This window comes from Gossypium hirsutum, chromosome A06 (genome assembly GCF_007990345.1).
Source record: "Gossypium hirsutum isolate 1008001.06 chromosome A06, Gossypium_hirsutum_v2.1, whole genome shotgun sequence".
In the NCBI taxonomy this organism is placed as follows: Eukaryota; Viridiplantae; Streptophyta; class Magnoliopsida; order Malvales; family Malvaceae; genus Gossypium; species Gossypium hirsutum.
In genome coordinates, this window is record NC_053429.1 from 3,546,207 (window position 1) to 3,563,273 (window position 17,067).

The 17,067-nt window shown below is 31.8% G+C and overlaps 1 protein-coding gene across 1 annotated transcript; it reads right to left on the reverse strand.

The window, feature by feature from the left end:
* Positions 1 to 6,395: 6,395 nt before the first annotated feature.
* On the reverse strand, positions 6,396 to 7,792 carry LOC121230691 (phosphoglycerate mutase-like protein 1; the record flags this gene model as incomplete). The annotated part of the gene is made up of 7 exons (XM_041115906.1): positions 6,396 to 6,640; positions 6,764 to 6,808; positions 6,886 to 7,005; positions 7,118 to 7,206; positions 7,312 to 7,386; positions 7,495 to 7,600; positions 7,707 to 7,792. Coding segments are annotated over 7 exons (552 nt in total), but the record flags the coding sequence as incomplete, so codon positions are not given.
* Positions 7,793 to 17,067: the final 9,275 nt, after the last annotated feature.

A 17,067-nucleotide genomic window follows, 5' to 3' on the forward strand; every position in this document is an offset into this window, starting at 1 on the left:
TCGAGTGTTCGTCGTAACTTCATGGATTCCACGTCACGATGTCACTCAATAACTTGAGCTCGTCGCAACCACAAAGGTACCATGTCATGACATCACTCTTTGATTTGGCTCGTCGCAACTTCAAAAGTTTCCACGTCATAACTTTAATCCTACCTCATAACTTAAGCATTTTTCTTCCTAGCATCAAAGACAATATTCATATGGTATCTTTTAACCAAATTCAGCCAATAAAGAATTCAAACATATAAATTTCCAACCTTGAACATCACCATGTACATGCCAAAAGCTAATGCCAAAAATTTATATTCATACTCTCTTTCAAGCTTGATTTGTGATCAAATGAGTAGAGATCGCCCTTTCCTCTAAAGCTTCAAAATAAGTCCTCACCTACGCATTTGAAAAGAAATGTGTTAAGCTCACGAGAGTTCAGTGAGCATATTAAGAAAATTTGAATTTGAAACAAATTTATTACACACACACACACACATACACACACATATAACTATCATGAATCACTATCATCATAAATAAATTTATTTCAATAATTGCTATAACGAAATGTTGGATTAACAAGTTTATAACTACTTACCAATGCCATTATTGAGTTCACTTATCTCGAAATTTTATAGCCCGTTTGTAGACTTAATAGAACATATAGGATATGTGGAAAGGTTGATAAAACTCGCATTGAAGTGTCACTATTATTCACACAAATGTGCTATTGCCACTTTGCACCGGAGTTCCACTAACACTTGCATTGTAGAGTCACTTTCACTTGCACACATAGAAATTTTCCTAATGGCACACCACTTATATCTTACTAGTTCACATTTTGTCTACATGGGCATTTAAACTATACAATTTTATTGCATTTTCTCAACAAATATAACAATTCAAATTTTACCCTTTTTACAATTTAATCCTCATCTATATAGAATTTACTATTGGAAAATCTCTCTTAACATTTACTATATCAACATTTAGCATTTCACTTAAAATCTTCATATTAATATCTATTTTATCTGCTTAACTTTTATACTTTTTTCAATTTAGTCCTTTTAGATTCATTATAAGAATACAACTTCACTTTCAATTAATTTCCATAATTCAAATAATCATTTTCATATATATAAATAAATCCCATGAAAATTTATAAAATAATTTAACAAGTTTTCATTTAGGGTTTAGATTATATAAAGCAAAATTTTTTATATACTTAAAACAAAATGCTTGGAATGTACCCTTACTTCTTCCTTAACTCTTTTGTTATTTCTTTGCCTTTATCACCAACTTGATGTCCACTTCTCTTTTCCTTCTCTTCATTTGCACAAAACATATACAATATTTAATATCAAAACAAAAATCACATATTATTTCTATGTATTTTGATGAGATAAACAGAAGTCTTATAAGTAAACTTTATCATTCTTAACTTAACCTTACTCAATCTCTAACTCTTCTTTTCTCTTTATTAAAATATGAACTTTAGCTAACATCATATAAAATTTATCTTGTCATGAAGTTGTTCTCTTGATTTCACTAAGAATCTACGGAGGAAATTTAAAGTTTAAAGCTTGAAAGGGTTGGAAATGGAAGAAAATGGACTAAAATGAAAGAAAATGAAACTTGCTATAGAAAGGGATGAAAGTGACATGAATTAGAAAGAAAGAAAAAAATGATGGAGCATGATGACAATTGAAGTTGGAAAGAGTTTTCTACATCTTTCCCTAAAATATCTACTAAATTTTTATATTTTAAATTACTAAAAAATCAAGTTGTCATTACCCAAACAAGTAATTCTCATTGCATTTCAATTTCACCCACAAGCTTATGTACTCTTTTGGTCAAATTACTCTTCATGTCTTTCCCATTTTTCTCATGCATCAAATTCTATTAATTATTATTTCTAATTTTTACACTACGGCCCAACACTTCTCATACTTTTACAATTCAATCAATACCTTAAATTAATTTCTCTAAATCCAAAAGTCTTTTTAATTTCTTATAATATCCAACCACCTTCTCCACTAATATTAATTATTCTATTTTATCTATTTCTAAATTTTCTAACACGTGCCAACCCGAATTGACACTATTCTCACTTCGGGGGGTGTCAAGGATGTTACACTTAGACTCATCTATATTTATCTCAAAGGTTTGTAGGAATCCAATGAGCTCATTAATTATCATTGTATCAATTTCCTTTGCCTATTCTATGATAATCACCTTGATTGAAAAGTGTTCAATAAGATATCCCGATATTAGGATTTTTTGTTCTTAGCGCAGTGATTTCATCATTCTACTTGTAAAGTTTGAATTGATTGAATAAATAAAATTCTATAATTGATTTATTATATCTTTGTACAATTGTACTTAATGGTTTACATAAAAAAACAAAATGAATAAGTAAATATTAGCTCATTGATTAACTAAGGGTTTAACTAATATTAAGTTGCATTATATGTAAGGATTATAATCTGAGAAAACAAATTATATTAGTAGGTAATCTAAATTGTCTATAATCCATAGAATCAAAATGAGCAAATGATTAATGGGGACTATTATGTTATCTATTAGTCCAATTTGGGAGATACTTTGTCTTAAGTATCGGAGCAGCTGACTTCTAGAAAATAGAGCCATAGGTGCTGTACAAACCCATTTTGCCCAGGCCCAATACCTAAACTTAGCCCAAAACAATAACCTACCCAAAACAAATAACAGAGGCCCAAACCCAACTAGCCTCAAGTTTAGGGTTTCAGAATTTGAAACCCTAAACCATTTGCCTCCATTGCCTCTGACTCCCACCACCCCAGTCACGTCGACAGCACAAATGGCCTCTGCTCCACCGCCCATTTTTCTGCAGAGAAAGGACAACAAATAATAAAAAAAAGGGTTGTACAATGGCTATAAAAGCCGAGTCAAAATCTTGTAAAAAGGTCGGCCTTTTGGTAATGAAAAAGCAGCCTTAGATTTTTAAAATACAAAAAGCTAAAACTCTAGCAAATAAAAACAGTTCAAAGACAGGAGCCAAGTTTGAAATCTAAGGTGATAGTTTTACTGTTTTCGCATTCTTGTTTTATTTTATTTTGTTCTTTTTCTTTTCTTTTTCGAATTTTTGACAAGTATTAATATATACATACTTATCTAAGATATATATAAAAAATATACAAAAAAAAATAAAAAAATACCATTTTTCGGAGCTCTGGCCACAGCGTGCGGTGGCCGGCGACGGTCACTGACGCCGGAGACGCGACGGAGGACGATGGTAGGCCGCCGGAGCGCTGACCGTGCTCAAACCTGCAGAGAAAACAAAGGAAAAGGCTTAGTTTTTTAGAAACCAACAGTAAAAAATGATTTCAAAGACAAAATTGTGGCTTATATAGATGGTATAAAACGGTGTCGTTTTGGTCGGAACCCACAAGCCCAAAACGACGTCGTCTAGCTACCCCGACCCGAAACCCGGCTTGCTCCACAGAAGGTCCGCGTGTTTTTGACATTTGGGACATTTGCGCATGCAGTCCCTCCGCAATTTCACTGGTTTTAATCAGGTCTTTTCACGTTTTTAAATTTGGTCCCGTAATTTTAATTCTGTTTTAATTTAATCCCCTGACTGTATGAAGGAGAAATAGCCAAACGACGTCGTTTGGTAAAATGGGACTATTTGCTCCTTAGACCCCTCCTACTCGCTCGCGCACTCGAATCAGTCCGTTTCCCCTTTATTATTTTAAAAATTGGCCCCACAATTTAAAATTTGTTTCAAATTAGTCCCTTTTTTAGACTTAATACGGTTTCTATTATTTTTCACTCCGCATTATTTAAATATCATTCATTATTATATTTTACTATTTTTGTATTATCATCATTAGCATATTTTACTATTATTTAGACATTTGTAGTTTTAATTAATACTTACATATATTTTATATATTCATATAGTTGTTTCATTATTATCCTTAATATATGTTTTATGTATACAAATATTCTATTATGTATATTTTGTTATATTTTATTTTTACTTCTATATTATCAATACTTATTATATATCTTTAATATATACACGTATACATTTATATATTATTTTTGTTATTAATCTTGATATTATTGTTTTGTTAATACATTTGTATCATATATACATACTTTTAATAGATATTCATATATTATATTTCATATTATGCCCATGTAAATTAATACTATATCGTGTATATGTTTTAATATGTATTACGTGTATATTTCGTTTCGTATATCATGTATATGCTACGTATGCTTTTAACTATTATTATATATATCTATTTTCAATATATATTTATGTAATGTTATTATTATTATTACCATTATTATTACTAATATGTATATACTACATAATATTACCTATACAATTTTGTCTTATATACTATGCGTACGTATCTTTTAATATTATACTATTATTATGTAGGTATGTATTTCTTTTATATTTCTTATTACTTCTATTATTATATACGTACCTTAACCCACATATGTATATACTTTTATATCGTTACTATCGTTATCATTGTCTTTTTTTTCTATATTTTATTTATTTATTTATTTGCTTACGCGTTTGATTATTTCATTTTCAACCCATGTGTTTACATTCATATAATACCTAACCTCGTTATTTGTTTCATCTTTTATAACCGTGCATATTATTGTTTTGACATTATCATTATATCATTACATGTGTTTATACCGTAATTTGCTCTCACATTTTACTATAAAATCCTATCATGTTCTTTTCGATACCTTAAAATAATTCTTTCATAAAAGTGATGTTCCGTATTTTGGTAATTCGAGACAATCGTGCCCTAACTTACTGGGTTTCGACTTTTCTCATTTAACCTAAACAACGGAATATTCTTTTTAAATCACAATACGAGTCTTTAAAAATACTTATTTACGGGGATACGAAGTGTGGTACCCTAACTTACCGGGTATAACATCTTGACACCTCGAAATAAGAGTTTTTACAAATAAAGGCAATGTTCGGAGTTTGAAAACTTGAGGAAACGTGCCTTAACTTACTGGGTTTCGACTTCCTTCGTTCATTCTAACTAACCGAATATCCTTTTGAAAGAGGTCAAAATACATTAATTTTAAGTAAAGGCAAGCTCATCCTCAAAGTTCGAGGTGTCGTGTCCTAACTTACTGGGCATGGCGTTTTATTACTTCGAGATGAGGAAGTCTTTAACATCCATTTTAACTTATTCAATCATTTTTAAATAGTATTAATGCAAAGAGAGATCGTATTTTAAATTCTTTCAAGTTTCCAAATTTTCGACACTAAGACACTAATTAATCAATTAGGTACCAATTTTTGGGCGTATCGAGGGTGCTAACCCTTCCTCGTACGTAACCGACTCCTGAACTCATTTTCTGATTTTCGTAGACCAAAAAAGTTATCGTTTTAGTAAATCTTAACTTTTATTAAAATGATTAATTTAAGGTGACCCGATCACACCTCATAATAAAGGATTGGTGGCGACTCCCGTTTTTTCGTTTTCATTTCCAAAAATCCAAGTCGATTCCCGTTTTTTTTCAAAAAATGGTTACGACAGGTGCTATTGCCAACTATTGTCTGAATTGACAATACATCAAATTGGATTGAAGTAGAATTCATCCTAGATCCATTTATGAATTTATTCACTTACGACGTTCATGGTGTGACTTAACTCAATCCTGAGTTAGTAATTGACCATGTGTACCTAACTCATATACTTCGATATATTAAAAGCGCGCATGTGTTCCTTTGGTATCAAAGTTGAAAGTTTGTATATTGGGCATATGACCTATGTATGACATGACTTCACTTAGAACAATAGAATTCATAGCTCAGTTAAAAAGTAAATGGTATATTCTCTTTGGAATTGTATGAATTATGAAAAAGGAATACGAAGACGGAACATTTGTCCAGGATGAATGATTATCATTACTATTTGTAAGCAATGGTCTTTTTCTTCTTAGAAGATGCAATGATGATTATGTGATAAAATATTATTGAACTGTGTGAATGAATTGTAACCCTAAAGAGATTAAGGATATCCTGTGAGAGTAACACACAAATAACAAGATCGTTGGACAAAAACATTAGTCTAAGTTGTTTTCTTAAAGGTATACAATTGAGAGACCGGTCATGTACTTTTAGTCAAGTGTTTCTATGATAAAATAATTTTTGATTACTAGATGAAGAGTCGAAATTTAATTGCAAATTATTTGAACTTTAATATTATATATGTCTGATTAATCTTTTCACTAAATCAAGATAACTTTGTGTGGATTGCTAATAACAATAACAAATGATGTATGCAAAATATATTACATGAAGCAACAGATGACTTAAAAATTAATTTATTTTATTTGAAAATCAATCCAAGTACAAATTTTGCTCACAGGATGGTTATCTACCATTTGTTTTACAATAGAAACAGACTTCAATTGGTCAAACTAGCTTTAAAACAAATAATAAAAAGAAAGAAAGAACAATAATTCAAGTTTGGATGCAATAGATTAAAGAATTCTTGAATGCAACGGTGAGTCTATTTATTTCGAAGTCACTTGAGTCCAGTTCAACACATTCTCTTTTGCTACATTTCTTGGTTAGCGAAGCTGTGAATCCGCTTCCATTGAGCTGCAGCATGTTCAAAACAGTAACTGGATGCGGATGTTGATGTTTTATATATATGTATGTATATGACTATATGAGGTTGTCTGAATGAATTATGTCCCTAAATTTGGGAACAAAAATGCTCACCTTTTGTCCACGATGACCACAGATCGAAGCTCACAATTGTCAAAGCTGCAAATGGCCCACATCAGATCATTAGTCCTTGTCTAAATGACATGAAGAACATAGAGACAATGTTTAAGGCTCACCGTTTGCATAAAGCGGTTCTAACTGATGGATGACAGTCGTTTCCAAGTCTGTCTAGAATATGTTGAAGCATTATTCCATGACTCACAATAACAATCTCTTTCTCTGGCCTTGTCCATAGCCTGCAATATATATAACCACTGATGAAATTGTACTCTAATATGATCTTGAAATTTTACATTCCAAGATTTATTTATGAACCCTAAATTGTTCATACGAAAATTTGGAGTTTACCAATTCATTAAAAGACCCATTCGAGCAGCCATTTCCTCTTCAGATTCTCGAAAGTCTGGGTTCCACATGCTGTCTTCTTCGCCATCCATCTGAACAACCAAAACTCTTTTGAGTACTGATATTTAATGAAGATATAATATATATATAAGCATATTAAATCTTGTTCAAAGAATGGGATGGTTAAAGGAACTTGCCATTGAAAAATCAATAGAAGGGAAAAGAGCTTGACACTGGCTGACCCTTCTCCTCATATCACAAGGACGAACACCCTGTATTGAAATCGAGAATGCGTCAGTATATATAATTGAACTCCAACCATGGTTGGTGCAAATGAAGGAAGGCCTAGCATGAGAGATTTTGGCCATATATGTTACTACCATGCGGTCTCGACAAAGCTCAACTGCCATAATTTGGGGGCAATTAACCCCTGCATCTTCGTTGCTTTCAGTACTACCGAATACTCCAAAAGCAGTTTGCATGGTCCTGCAGTGATCATTAAAATGTATATGAAGAATACAGATATTTCCTTGATTTCTTTTTCATAGACTTGGATATTCCATTGAAATTCAGGCAAAACTTAGTTTTATACCTGTATAAAGGGGAAGTGATGACTAACTCAATCCGCTTAAGTAGCCCACTAGCATGAACATTCTTCCGCAGTTTACCAACCTGAAATAAAAAAGGTAGAAATTAATATGATTATATCAAAAACTGGATTAATTCATTTCAGGATTGAAGATTGATGATAAGCTAGCCATTGAATGTTGTGGAATTACCTGGTGCAGGCCCAGTGGGGAAAGTTCGGCATCAAATAGGTGAGGAGACAAAAGTGCTTCACGGTTAATGTCTCCTTCTACATTATGCATGGCTTGTCCATGCCTCACCTTAAAATAAAAAAGATAAAAGAACTACGGTTTAATAAAAAACAAATTTCAAGCAAATAGTTGATACTGGAATGGTGTATGTATATACATACCAGGTGGACAATTTTGCAACGCTGCCATGGGTATGGAAACTGAGCTGCTGTGGTATTCATTTTCTGCAAATAGGGGAGTAATGATGAAAACAAAAAATGGGTATTGGTAGATGACACAAATGGCCAGAAACTTGTTCCTATAAATGGTAAGAAGTGAATGTAAAACGTTGCAGACTATATGTATATTTATATATAGGGAGAGAGAATTTCAATGTATTTTCTACGTTGGTTCACATATATTTCTTCGTAACTCATAATTGAATAATTATGATGGAATTAGACAGTAATAAACTATAAGGAAAAAAGAAGGAAATTGAAGAAGGAAATATTAACGAGAAAGACTGATTTTTGTTAATTAATTTCCTATTTCGGCTATTACAAAAAAGAAAAGTAGTTTCAATGCAAGTGACTTGGAATAAAAGAAATACTATTTAGTAGGAAAATTCAAAATTTTCTCAGCGCATCATAAACTATAATTTAAATAATGAATACCCATTCAAATGCCTACACATTTTCATGGAAAACTCACAGTAAATACCATTAAAATGAATAGAAAATATCATTGACATGCAACTTAATGTCTTAGCTTTATTTACCAGAAAAGAAGCAAAACACAATAGATCGATCAAAGGAAAAGTAATTAAGTGTTTGGGGGAAGGACTGGTTGTATAATTAATGACAAGTGATGGATAGAGCCATAGAGGACTTATGGTATATATATATATATATAGCTCGCAAAAAGGGAAAGAAACATAATATCGTAGGCAGGGGTATAGTTTGATTTTCTTGGTAGTAAAATTCAGTCCATGCAAGCGTAAAACCAGGGTTTTTTTTTTTTTTTCCTTTTTCCTTCCAAAAAGAAAATAGAAAATATGTGAACACTATGCTTTACGCGTGACTATATATATATATATTTATCAAAGTCTTTTTCTCTGTCTTTTTTGTCTTTTTTGTCTTTTTCTGTCTTTTTTGTTTTTTATTTTTCTTGAACAAATCTGTTGTTGATTAATTAATAACGCCTTATGTACAAAAATAAATTAATTATCAAAATAACCCACCTTTTTTAATTATGTACAAAAATAACTTATTTTCTACAATAAAGAGTGGTGAAGCCATATAATATGGCGCCACCACTTTGCCACGTCAACTAGGGGTATTAAAAAATTATTTTTTGGTGGAGCCATGTTGAATGGCACCACCAGTATAAAATACTAAGAAAATACTAAAAAATTTTGGAAAAACGGGGGATTTAAAAAAAATTCCATTTTTGAGTGGAGCCATTCTAAATGGCGCCACCACTTTTCTAATTTGTCAAGTTCTTATATTATTTTTTTACTTTTTTTACATTTTTTACTTTTTAACTTTTTAACTTTTTTTCTTATATTTTGTATCTTTCTTAAATTTTTTTCTTTTTTAAGTTTTATATTATTTTCTTAATTTATTTTACTTATTTAATTTATATTATTAATTTAATTTATATTATTAATTTTAAAAAAATTATAATATATATTTAAAATTTTTTATAATATTTTTTAAATTTTTAATTATCATTTTTAAAAATATTTTTTAACTTTATATATATTTGTGAAATTAATTATTTATAAATTTTAAAAATGTAATTTTCAAATTAATTTTTTAAAATTGTAAAAGAATAATTATTTTTTCTTTTTTTTAGTTTTTTGAACTCTAATTTTTTTCTTATTTTATTTTATTTATCTATTTTATTTATTTTTATTATACACTTCAAATTAAATTTTAGATTAGTTTTTCATAGATTTTGTCTTTTTCTTTAATTTTTTTCTTTTTTTAAGTTTTATATTATTTTCTTATTGTATTTTGTTTATTAGTTTTATAATATTTGAATATGTATGTTTAATATATTATTAATTTTACATAGAATTTTTAAATTAAGATTTTATAATTTTTTGTTATTTTATTTTAGTTTATTTAATTTATTTATTTCTTATTATTAATTTTTAAAAGTTTGTAATGTATATTTGAAATGTTCTATAATATATATTTGTTAAAATTTTAAATATCAGTTTTAGATTTTTTTAAAAATTTTAAATGTATATTTCTCAAATTAATTTTTGAAAATTATAAATATTATTTTTTAAATATTAACCATATTTTTAATAATATAAAATATTAAAATAATTTAAAGATATGATCTTTCAAATTTATTATTTTTTTTATTTTTTAATAATATAAAACATTTAAACATTTAAATTTTTAAATAAAATTTGTATAAAAAATTTAAAAAATGTTAAATATTTTTAAAAATAAATAAAAATTATAAATTTCAAAATTCTATGTAAAATTTAAAAAATATTTAAAATCATTTAAAATATTAAAAAATATTTTAAATCATTTTAAATCATTTTAAATGTTTTATAATATTAAAAATATATTTAATATTTAAAAAATAATTTGAAAATATATTTTTAATATTAATAAAATATATATTATAAAACATTTTTAAAAAATACATTTCAAGTTTTTCGAAATAAATAAAATAAATAAGGACTTAAAAAAGAAAAAAGAAAGCCAAAACTTAAAAAAAAAAAGGCTGAAACAAATAAGTTGGCTGTCAGATTTGAAAATTGGTGGCGCCAAATTATTTGGCTCCACCAGGAAATGACAAAATTGCTACGGGGCCCCCTATACTCTAAAAAATCACAGTATTTGGTTCTCTTCTATATATAGAGTGGTGTAGTTGTTGTGTTAAGTGGAAAAGTTCAAAAAATTTGTTAAAAATGAATAATGAGGTGTTTTTTGTGTATGTTGTTTTTTATGGTAAAATTGTAGAAGGTGATATTGGCTGTGTATTTCAAGGCCGACAAAGAGTAGGTTTGCGATTCAAAAAAAATGTGAAGCTAGCAGAAATGAAAAAGAAGATTAGTACGAAAATAGCTATCCGTTGTGGAAGGGCGATGTCCAAATTATTTTACAAGTTTCCAATCTCTACAGATCCGTTCAAATTTTGTGCGATGCAACTGTTAGATGATGATGACTTGGGCACTATGATAGAAATATGGTGGTCCACTGGGAGTGTGAACCCCCAACCAGTTGAATTATTTGCTGAGTTAGCAGACTTAGAGCCTGTTGAGAATGTTAGCCTAATAAGTCAACATCGCGAATTTGATTTTGATCTTAATGTTGGATGGACAGGCCAATTAGAATGCGGTCGAACATCGCAGATACCCAAAATTTCCTAATTATGGTGGGAGTTCATACAACAACCCAACCATCGGTCCCCGTCTACAAATACATCCGGAGGTGATAATAAGCACTGAGACAAATGTCAGAGAAATGACCAATAATGGTGAAGATTCTGATCAAGACGTTGAAGATTTTAGTGACCCCGATGTTGATGAGGTTCCGGACGATATCGATGATGAAGGCCCGGAGGAGGTTGAAGATATTCACGGCCCTTCATTTTGTAACCCAAGTCATGGTATTATTTTACGAAATGAACCTGGGGGCAACATGTTGAACGTAGATCCAAATGCAACGCATGCATCCGAGTTCCCTGAGTACGCTGATATAGTACCTGCTCATAGATTGGCGTCAAATTCACAGTTCGACGAGTTGTTCGTTGGGCAACAGTTCGAGAACAAGGCGGATTGTGTGTTTGCCATCAAACAATACAGCATGAAGTTGTCGATTGATTACAAGGTTGCCAAACCTACACCGACATTATACGTTGGGGAATGTTGGAGAGCCGACGATGGGTGTGGTTGGCGAGTTCATGCTGCATTTATACAGAAGACTCAACAGTGGCAAATACAAAAATTAGAAGGGCGTCATACATGTACTGTCGCACGCATGTCTCAAGACCACCGAAAATTGGATGCCAAAAGTATTTGCAACTGCATCATGCCACTGGTGAAAGATGGCCCAATCATTCCTGTATCGACATTGATTGCAGACATGCAAGCTCAATTTCAATACAGAGTGTCATACAGGAAAGCGTGGTGGGCGAAACAAATGGCCATGCAACAATTGTACGGTGACTGGGATGAGTCATACAATGAACTTCAGAGTTGGACTTGCAAACGTTGCCTTATAGAAGCCCTAATAGAGAATTGGAACTGGGAAAAAGAGTGTTTCATCGACTGTTCTGGACTTTCGATCCATGTGTTAGGGCCTTCTCCCACTGCAAACCGGTAGTGCAAGTTGATGGAACATGGCTTTATGGAAAATACACGCAGATACTTCTGATTGCAGTTGCACAAGACGGTAATGGAAATGTACTACCAATCGCTTTTGCCATCGTAGAGTCGGAGAACTCTGAATCATAGGCATATTTCATTCGAAACTTACGGAGACATGTTGTCAGGCAAGACAACATTTGCATTATATCTGACAGATCGAAGGGTCTTGTTGCTGCAATTCGGCAATCGGAGGTTCCGTGGAGGTTTGTCTATTGTATTCATCACATCGTTGTGAACTTCCACAATGAGTATAAGAACAAAGACTGGTGCAAACGAATTGTCAACATGGGTAAAAATATCATATTTAAATTCGTATTTGTAATTATTTCTAGTTTATTTCCTAATTTTAACGTATTTTATCGGAATATATACATAGGGTACGAGCTGGAACCACACCGATTTAGACATAAGTTGGTGAGGTTAGAGACTGATATGGCGGGCTACAAACCTTCTCTTACACAGTGGTTGAGTAGCATAGAGCCATGGCAATGGGCTCAATGTTTTGACGAAAGGTACCGTTATGGCCATATGACAACTAACCTTGTTGAGGCCGTTAACTCCGTCTTAAGGCGCACGCGTCACTTGCCAATTTCAGCTATTTTTTCAGCCACATTTTACAAGTTAGCAACCTTAATGCCAAAAATGGGGTTGAAACAAGCAAAACAGTTAGAGGCAGGACACGTGTACGTCGAAAAAATTAGAGATGCCATGAAAGATAACACTCAAAGGGCTAGGTTGATGAATGTAGAACTATATTCTCGAAATTTGAAAACTTTTCGAGTGACAGAGTATATCAGTCATCGGTCAAGGATCCCGCCACGGTCCTATGGAGTTGATCTCCGAAACAGGCGGTGTGAGTACGGGATGTTCCAAGCACTACGGTACCCGTGTGCCCATGTGGTTGCAGCTTGTGCTACCTATAGTTTTAATGTCGAACAATATATCGATGATGTATACACACTTGAACGTACATTGTGTATTTGGGGTAACATGTTCCCTGTATTAAGGGATATATCGATATGGGAAGTGCAATCACCTGCATTCGAGATGTTGCCTGATCGGTCACTACGTAGGAGAGTCAAAGGTAGACCGACAATAACGAGAATTCGAAACGACATAGATGTAAGAGAAAAAGTCGATCCAAAGCGTTGCACCATATGTAGAACTGTTGGCCACAATCGGAGCAAATGTCCCGATGGAAACGTCTACACTGGCCAATCTTGACGGTCTGAAAGAAATTAAATGTTGTAACTGAGGTCTGTCTATATTATGATCTTTTAGAAATAAAGTTTGTATTATTTAGTGTTAAAATTATATTTAAAATTAATAGTTGCAACTTTTAATACTTTAAAAGATTTTATAATAAATTAAATAAAAAACACTAATATAGAAGTTGTGAAACCTTAAACCAATACAACAAACATCACATAATACTTGAAGTTTACATAACTTAAAATTGGAAAGAACCAGGAGTGGTATCATCGTTCGGGGTATAACGATTTACGGGCCTTCGTTGACGGGGTGGACGTTGAAGTGTATTGTACACATCTGAAGGATTGGCAACTGGGTCGATCGTGGCCTGAGGCAGGGTGGAGTACATGTTATTACCAAACATATCAATTGATGTCGGTGGTTGCTCTAGGTCAAATGGACTCGAACCGCCTATATCCAGGTGATATGAACTCGAACCACCCATGTCCGGGTGATATGAACTCAAATCACCCATGTCCGGGTGATATGAACTTGAACCACCTATGTCTGGTTTATATGAACTGCTCTGGGACTCATCACAAAAAGTGTCAACCTATTGCTCCGATGTGTTTAAAACTTGGTCCTCCGAGTCGGGCTCCGCCATATGTTGATCCTCTACCTCTACCGTAGGTTGATTTCCACGTCTGCAGCCGTGTATCATAAGTTGTCCACCATATAAATAAACTCGCCATCGATTCATGTACCACTGCATATATTCAGTCGAGGGACTGAAGTCAAACATGCAGGAGTGCATCTCAGGCCGCCTGTCGTACCAGGTATTCCATAGTGCTACATAACATTGATGTTTCACGCTCCAATCTAATGTATGTCTCCCATACCTAGTCTTACCGTGGACATCAGCAAACTGTTGTGGCTCGACCGGCACAAATTGTTTACACCCAAATTGTCGCATAACTCGATCACCGTTGTACCACTCAACGGTTAAGAAGTTGAGCACCGGTGTGTTAATGCACCACATACGAGCTTCAGCGTGAACCCTCTGAGGAATACGGGTTGCAATGTTTACTGCAGAATACGACATCCACAAGAACTGCACAATATAACATAATGAGTCAATTCACATCACATACTGTAAGTGGATAAGTTAAATAAACGTTACTTAAACCATATTAATATATATTACTTTCTCTCTGACATATACCTCTATCATTTGACGGTAAATGATTAATGTCTGGCTCGCACCAATTCCCAGAGACGTCGCCCATCTGAAATCGAAACAAACACGTTGGCAGTTAAACTTTGAAAAATATTATCCACACTTATGAGTAGTTAAATGTTAAGTATAATTTTATTTTTACCTATTTATAATTGGCCACGAATATGGTTGGTGCCTAACAGCCGCTAGAAACGGAATTCTGTATAGAGCCCAAGGCTGCAGTAGACCCAGACAACCAGCCATATTACTAACCCCATGTTTTGTTGCACGACAGAGCTCATAGTATAATGCAGCCAACACTGCAGATCCCCAGCTGTAACTACCGGCACGAGAAAAATTTTCCAATAGAGGCAAGTACTTTAAGTGGACTCTATTAGACATGTTGTTCGGCAGAAGTACCCCCCCAATCAGCTACATAATATAGGCTCGAGTAGCATACATCACCTCCTGCTCTGTGGCAGTGCTCGATAACTGCTTAAAATTTGCTCTCAACCATGCTAATGTCAAGCATGTGAAATTCTGTTCCCCATCACGAGGGGACCGTCCAAGCAGTCTGTGGCATACTACAGAAGGTTCCAACACTTTACTTTGACCCGTGACCACAGCATCGTCAACTCGTAACCCAAGTTGTATAGCGATGTCTTCTAATGTGATAGTGCACTCCCCGCACGGCATACTGAAAGTGTGGGTCTCCGTACACCACCGCTCAACCAAGGCGAATAGTAAGTTTGGCCTCAAGTCAAACTTCCGGATCAATGCGACGTCCCCAAATCCAGCCAACCGTAAGTATGGCATGATCTGCTCGTCCAGATCGTACTTGGGAAAATGACACCACAACCTCAAAACCCGATAACCATCCTGTATGGTAAATTTTTTATAAAAATATGATAAATCAATTATCTATATAATTTAAACATAAAAAAATATATTCAAGAGTAAAATTGAAATGTTGAGAAAACAAAAACATCACACTTATATTATACCAAAGTAACCATTCTAAGTATTTTTTTAAAGTTAGATTAAATAAGTAATAATATATTAATAATAGAATGAAAATTTGTCATAAAATATTAATAATAACACGTAGAAATCAAATGTGATTATTACATCCTAATCATAGTTAAGCATTAAATTAATTAAAATAAATATATTAATAATAAAAGAATGGGAGAAATTACAGGAATATGAACTGGGGACTAGTAAAATTACAAGAAAAGAGAAATTCATTGAGCAACAACTCAAACTCCACCAGTGTAAAAAATAAGTCCAAACCAAAAAACAACCCAAGAGAAGATGATTGGTTCAAACAAGTTCAATTTGACACCAATGGCTACAATACATATATATTTGTAATTTTAAAATTTTATGATATCTTATTTAACTTTTAAAGTGAGTAATAGCGAAAAATTGTTTTTCAAGGAATACTAATATTTTTTTATATGATAAAATTTAAAAACATAAAGTATTTTTTAAACAAATACTTATGTTTTCTAGTTATTTATAAATTAACTAGTAAATAATCAAATATATTCACTTTTATTTTTTTTTTAATAATATATATATTAAAATTAAAAAAAAAAATTTCATAAATCAAGCTCGTCAAGTAATAGTTTTGCGTATTAATCCCTACACACCGTCTAATAAATTAAGTATGAAATTAGTAAAAATAGAGTAAAGTTTTAAGTAAGTCGATTTTAAGGGGTAGTTATTTAAAAAAATGAAAATATCCTAATTTATTTTTATAATATATCTATTCTATTATAATTTGTGTGATTAAATTAGAATGTTTGGAGGTGAGTGCTACTAACTTTTTTTTTAAAAGTATACAAATACAATTACAAATAATGTATATCTAAATCAATTATAACAAAAATAAAGTATTACAAAGTATAATCAAATTAATAATCTAAAATGTTCAACAGAAGCTAAATAACAACTAATTAGAGATAAGTATTTTAAAGCAGTCAAAACATGTTCAACAAAGTAGCGATTAGCAAAAAAAATTTTGAGAAACTAAACCGAATTTTTTTAATTTATAATAAATTTTACTGTTTCGTCTATCATCGATAAAGTGTGATCTGTATTTACTCCAGAAGACATCTTCAAATCTGTATAATATAAAAACAAACATACAATACAATTATTTATTATATTACATTAACTATAAAATATAAAAACAAAAAAATAAAATTTTAACAAACGTACCTTTTTTTTCCCCTCACTCAACTTCTTCATCTATACAAGGGGGACCAAGCCCCACCCATATATATAACAAATTTTTTAAAAAAAAAACAAAACAATAAAAAGAGTCAAAATAATAAAAATATAT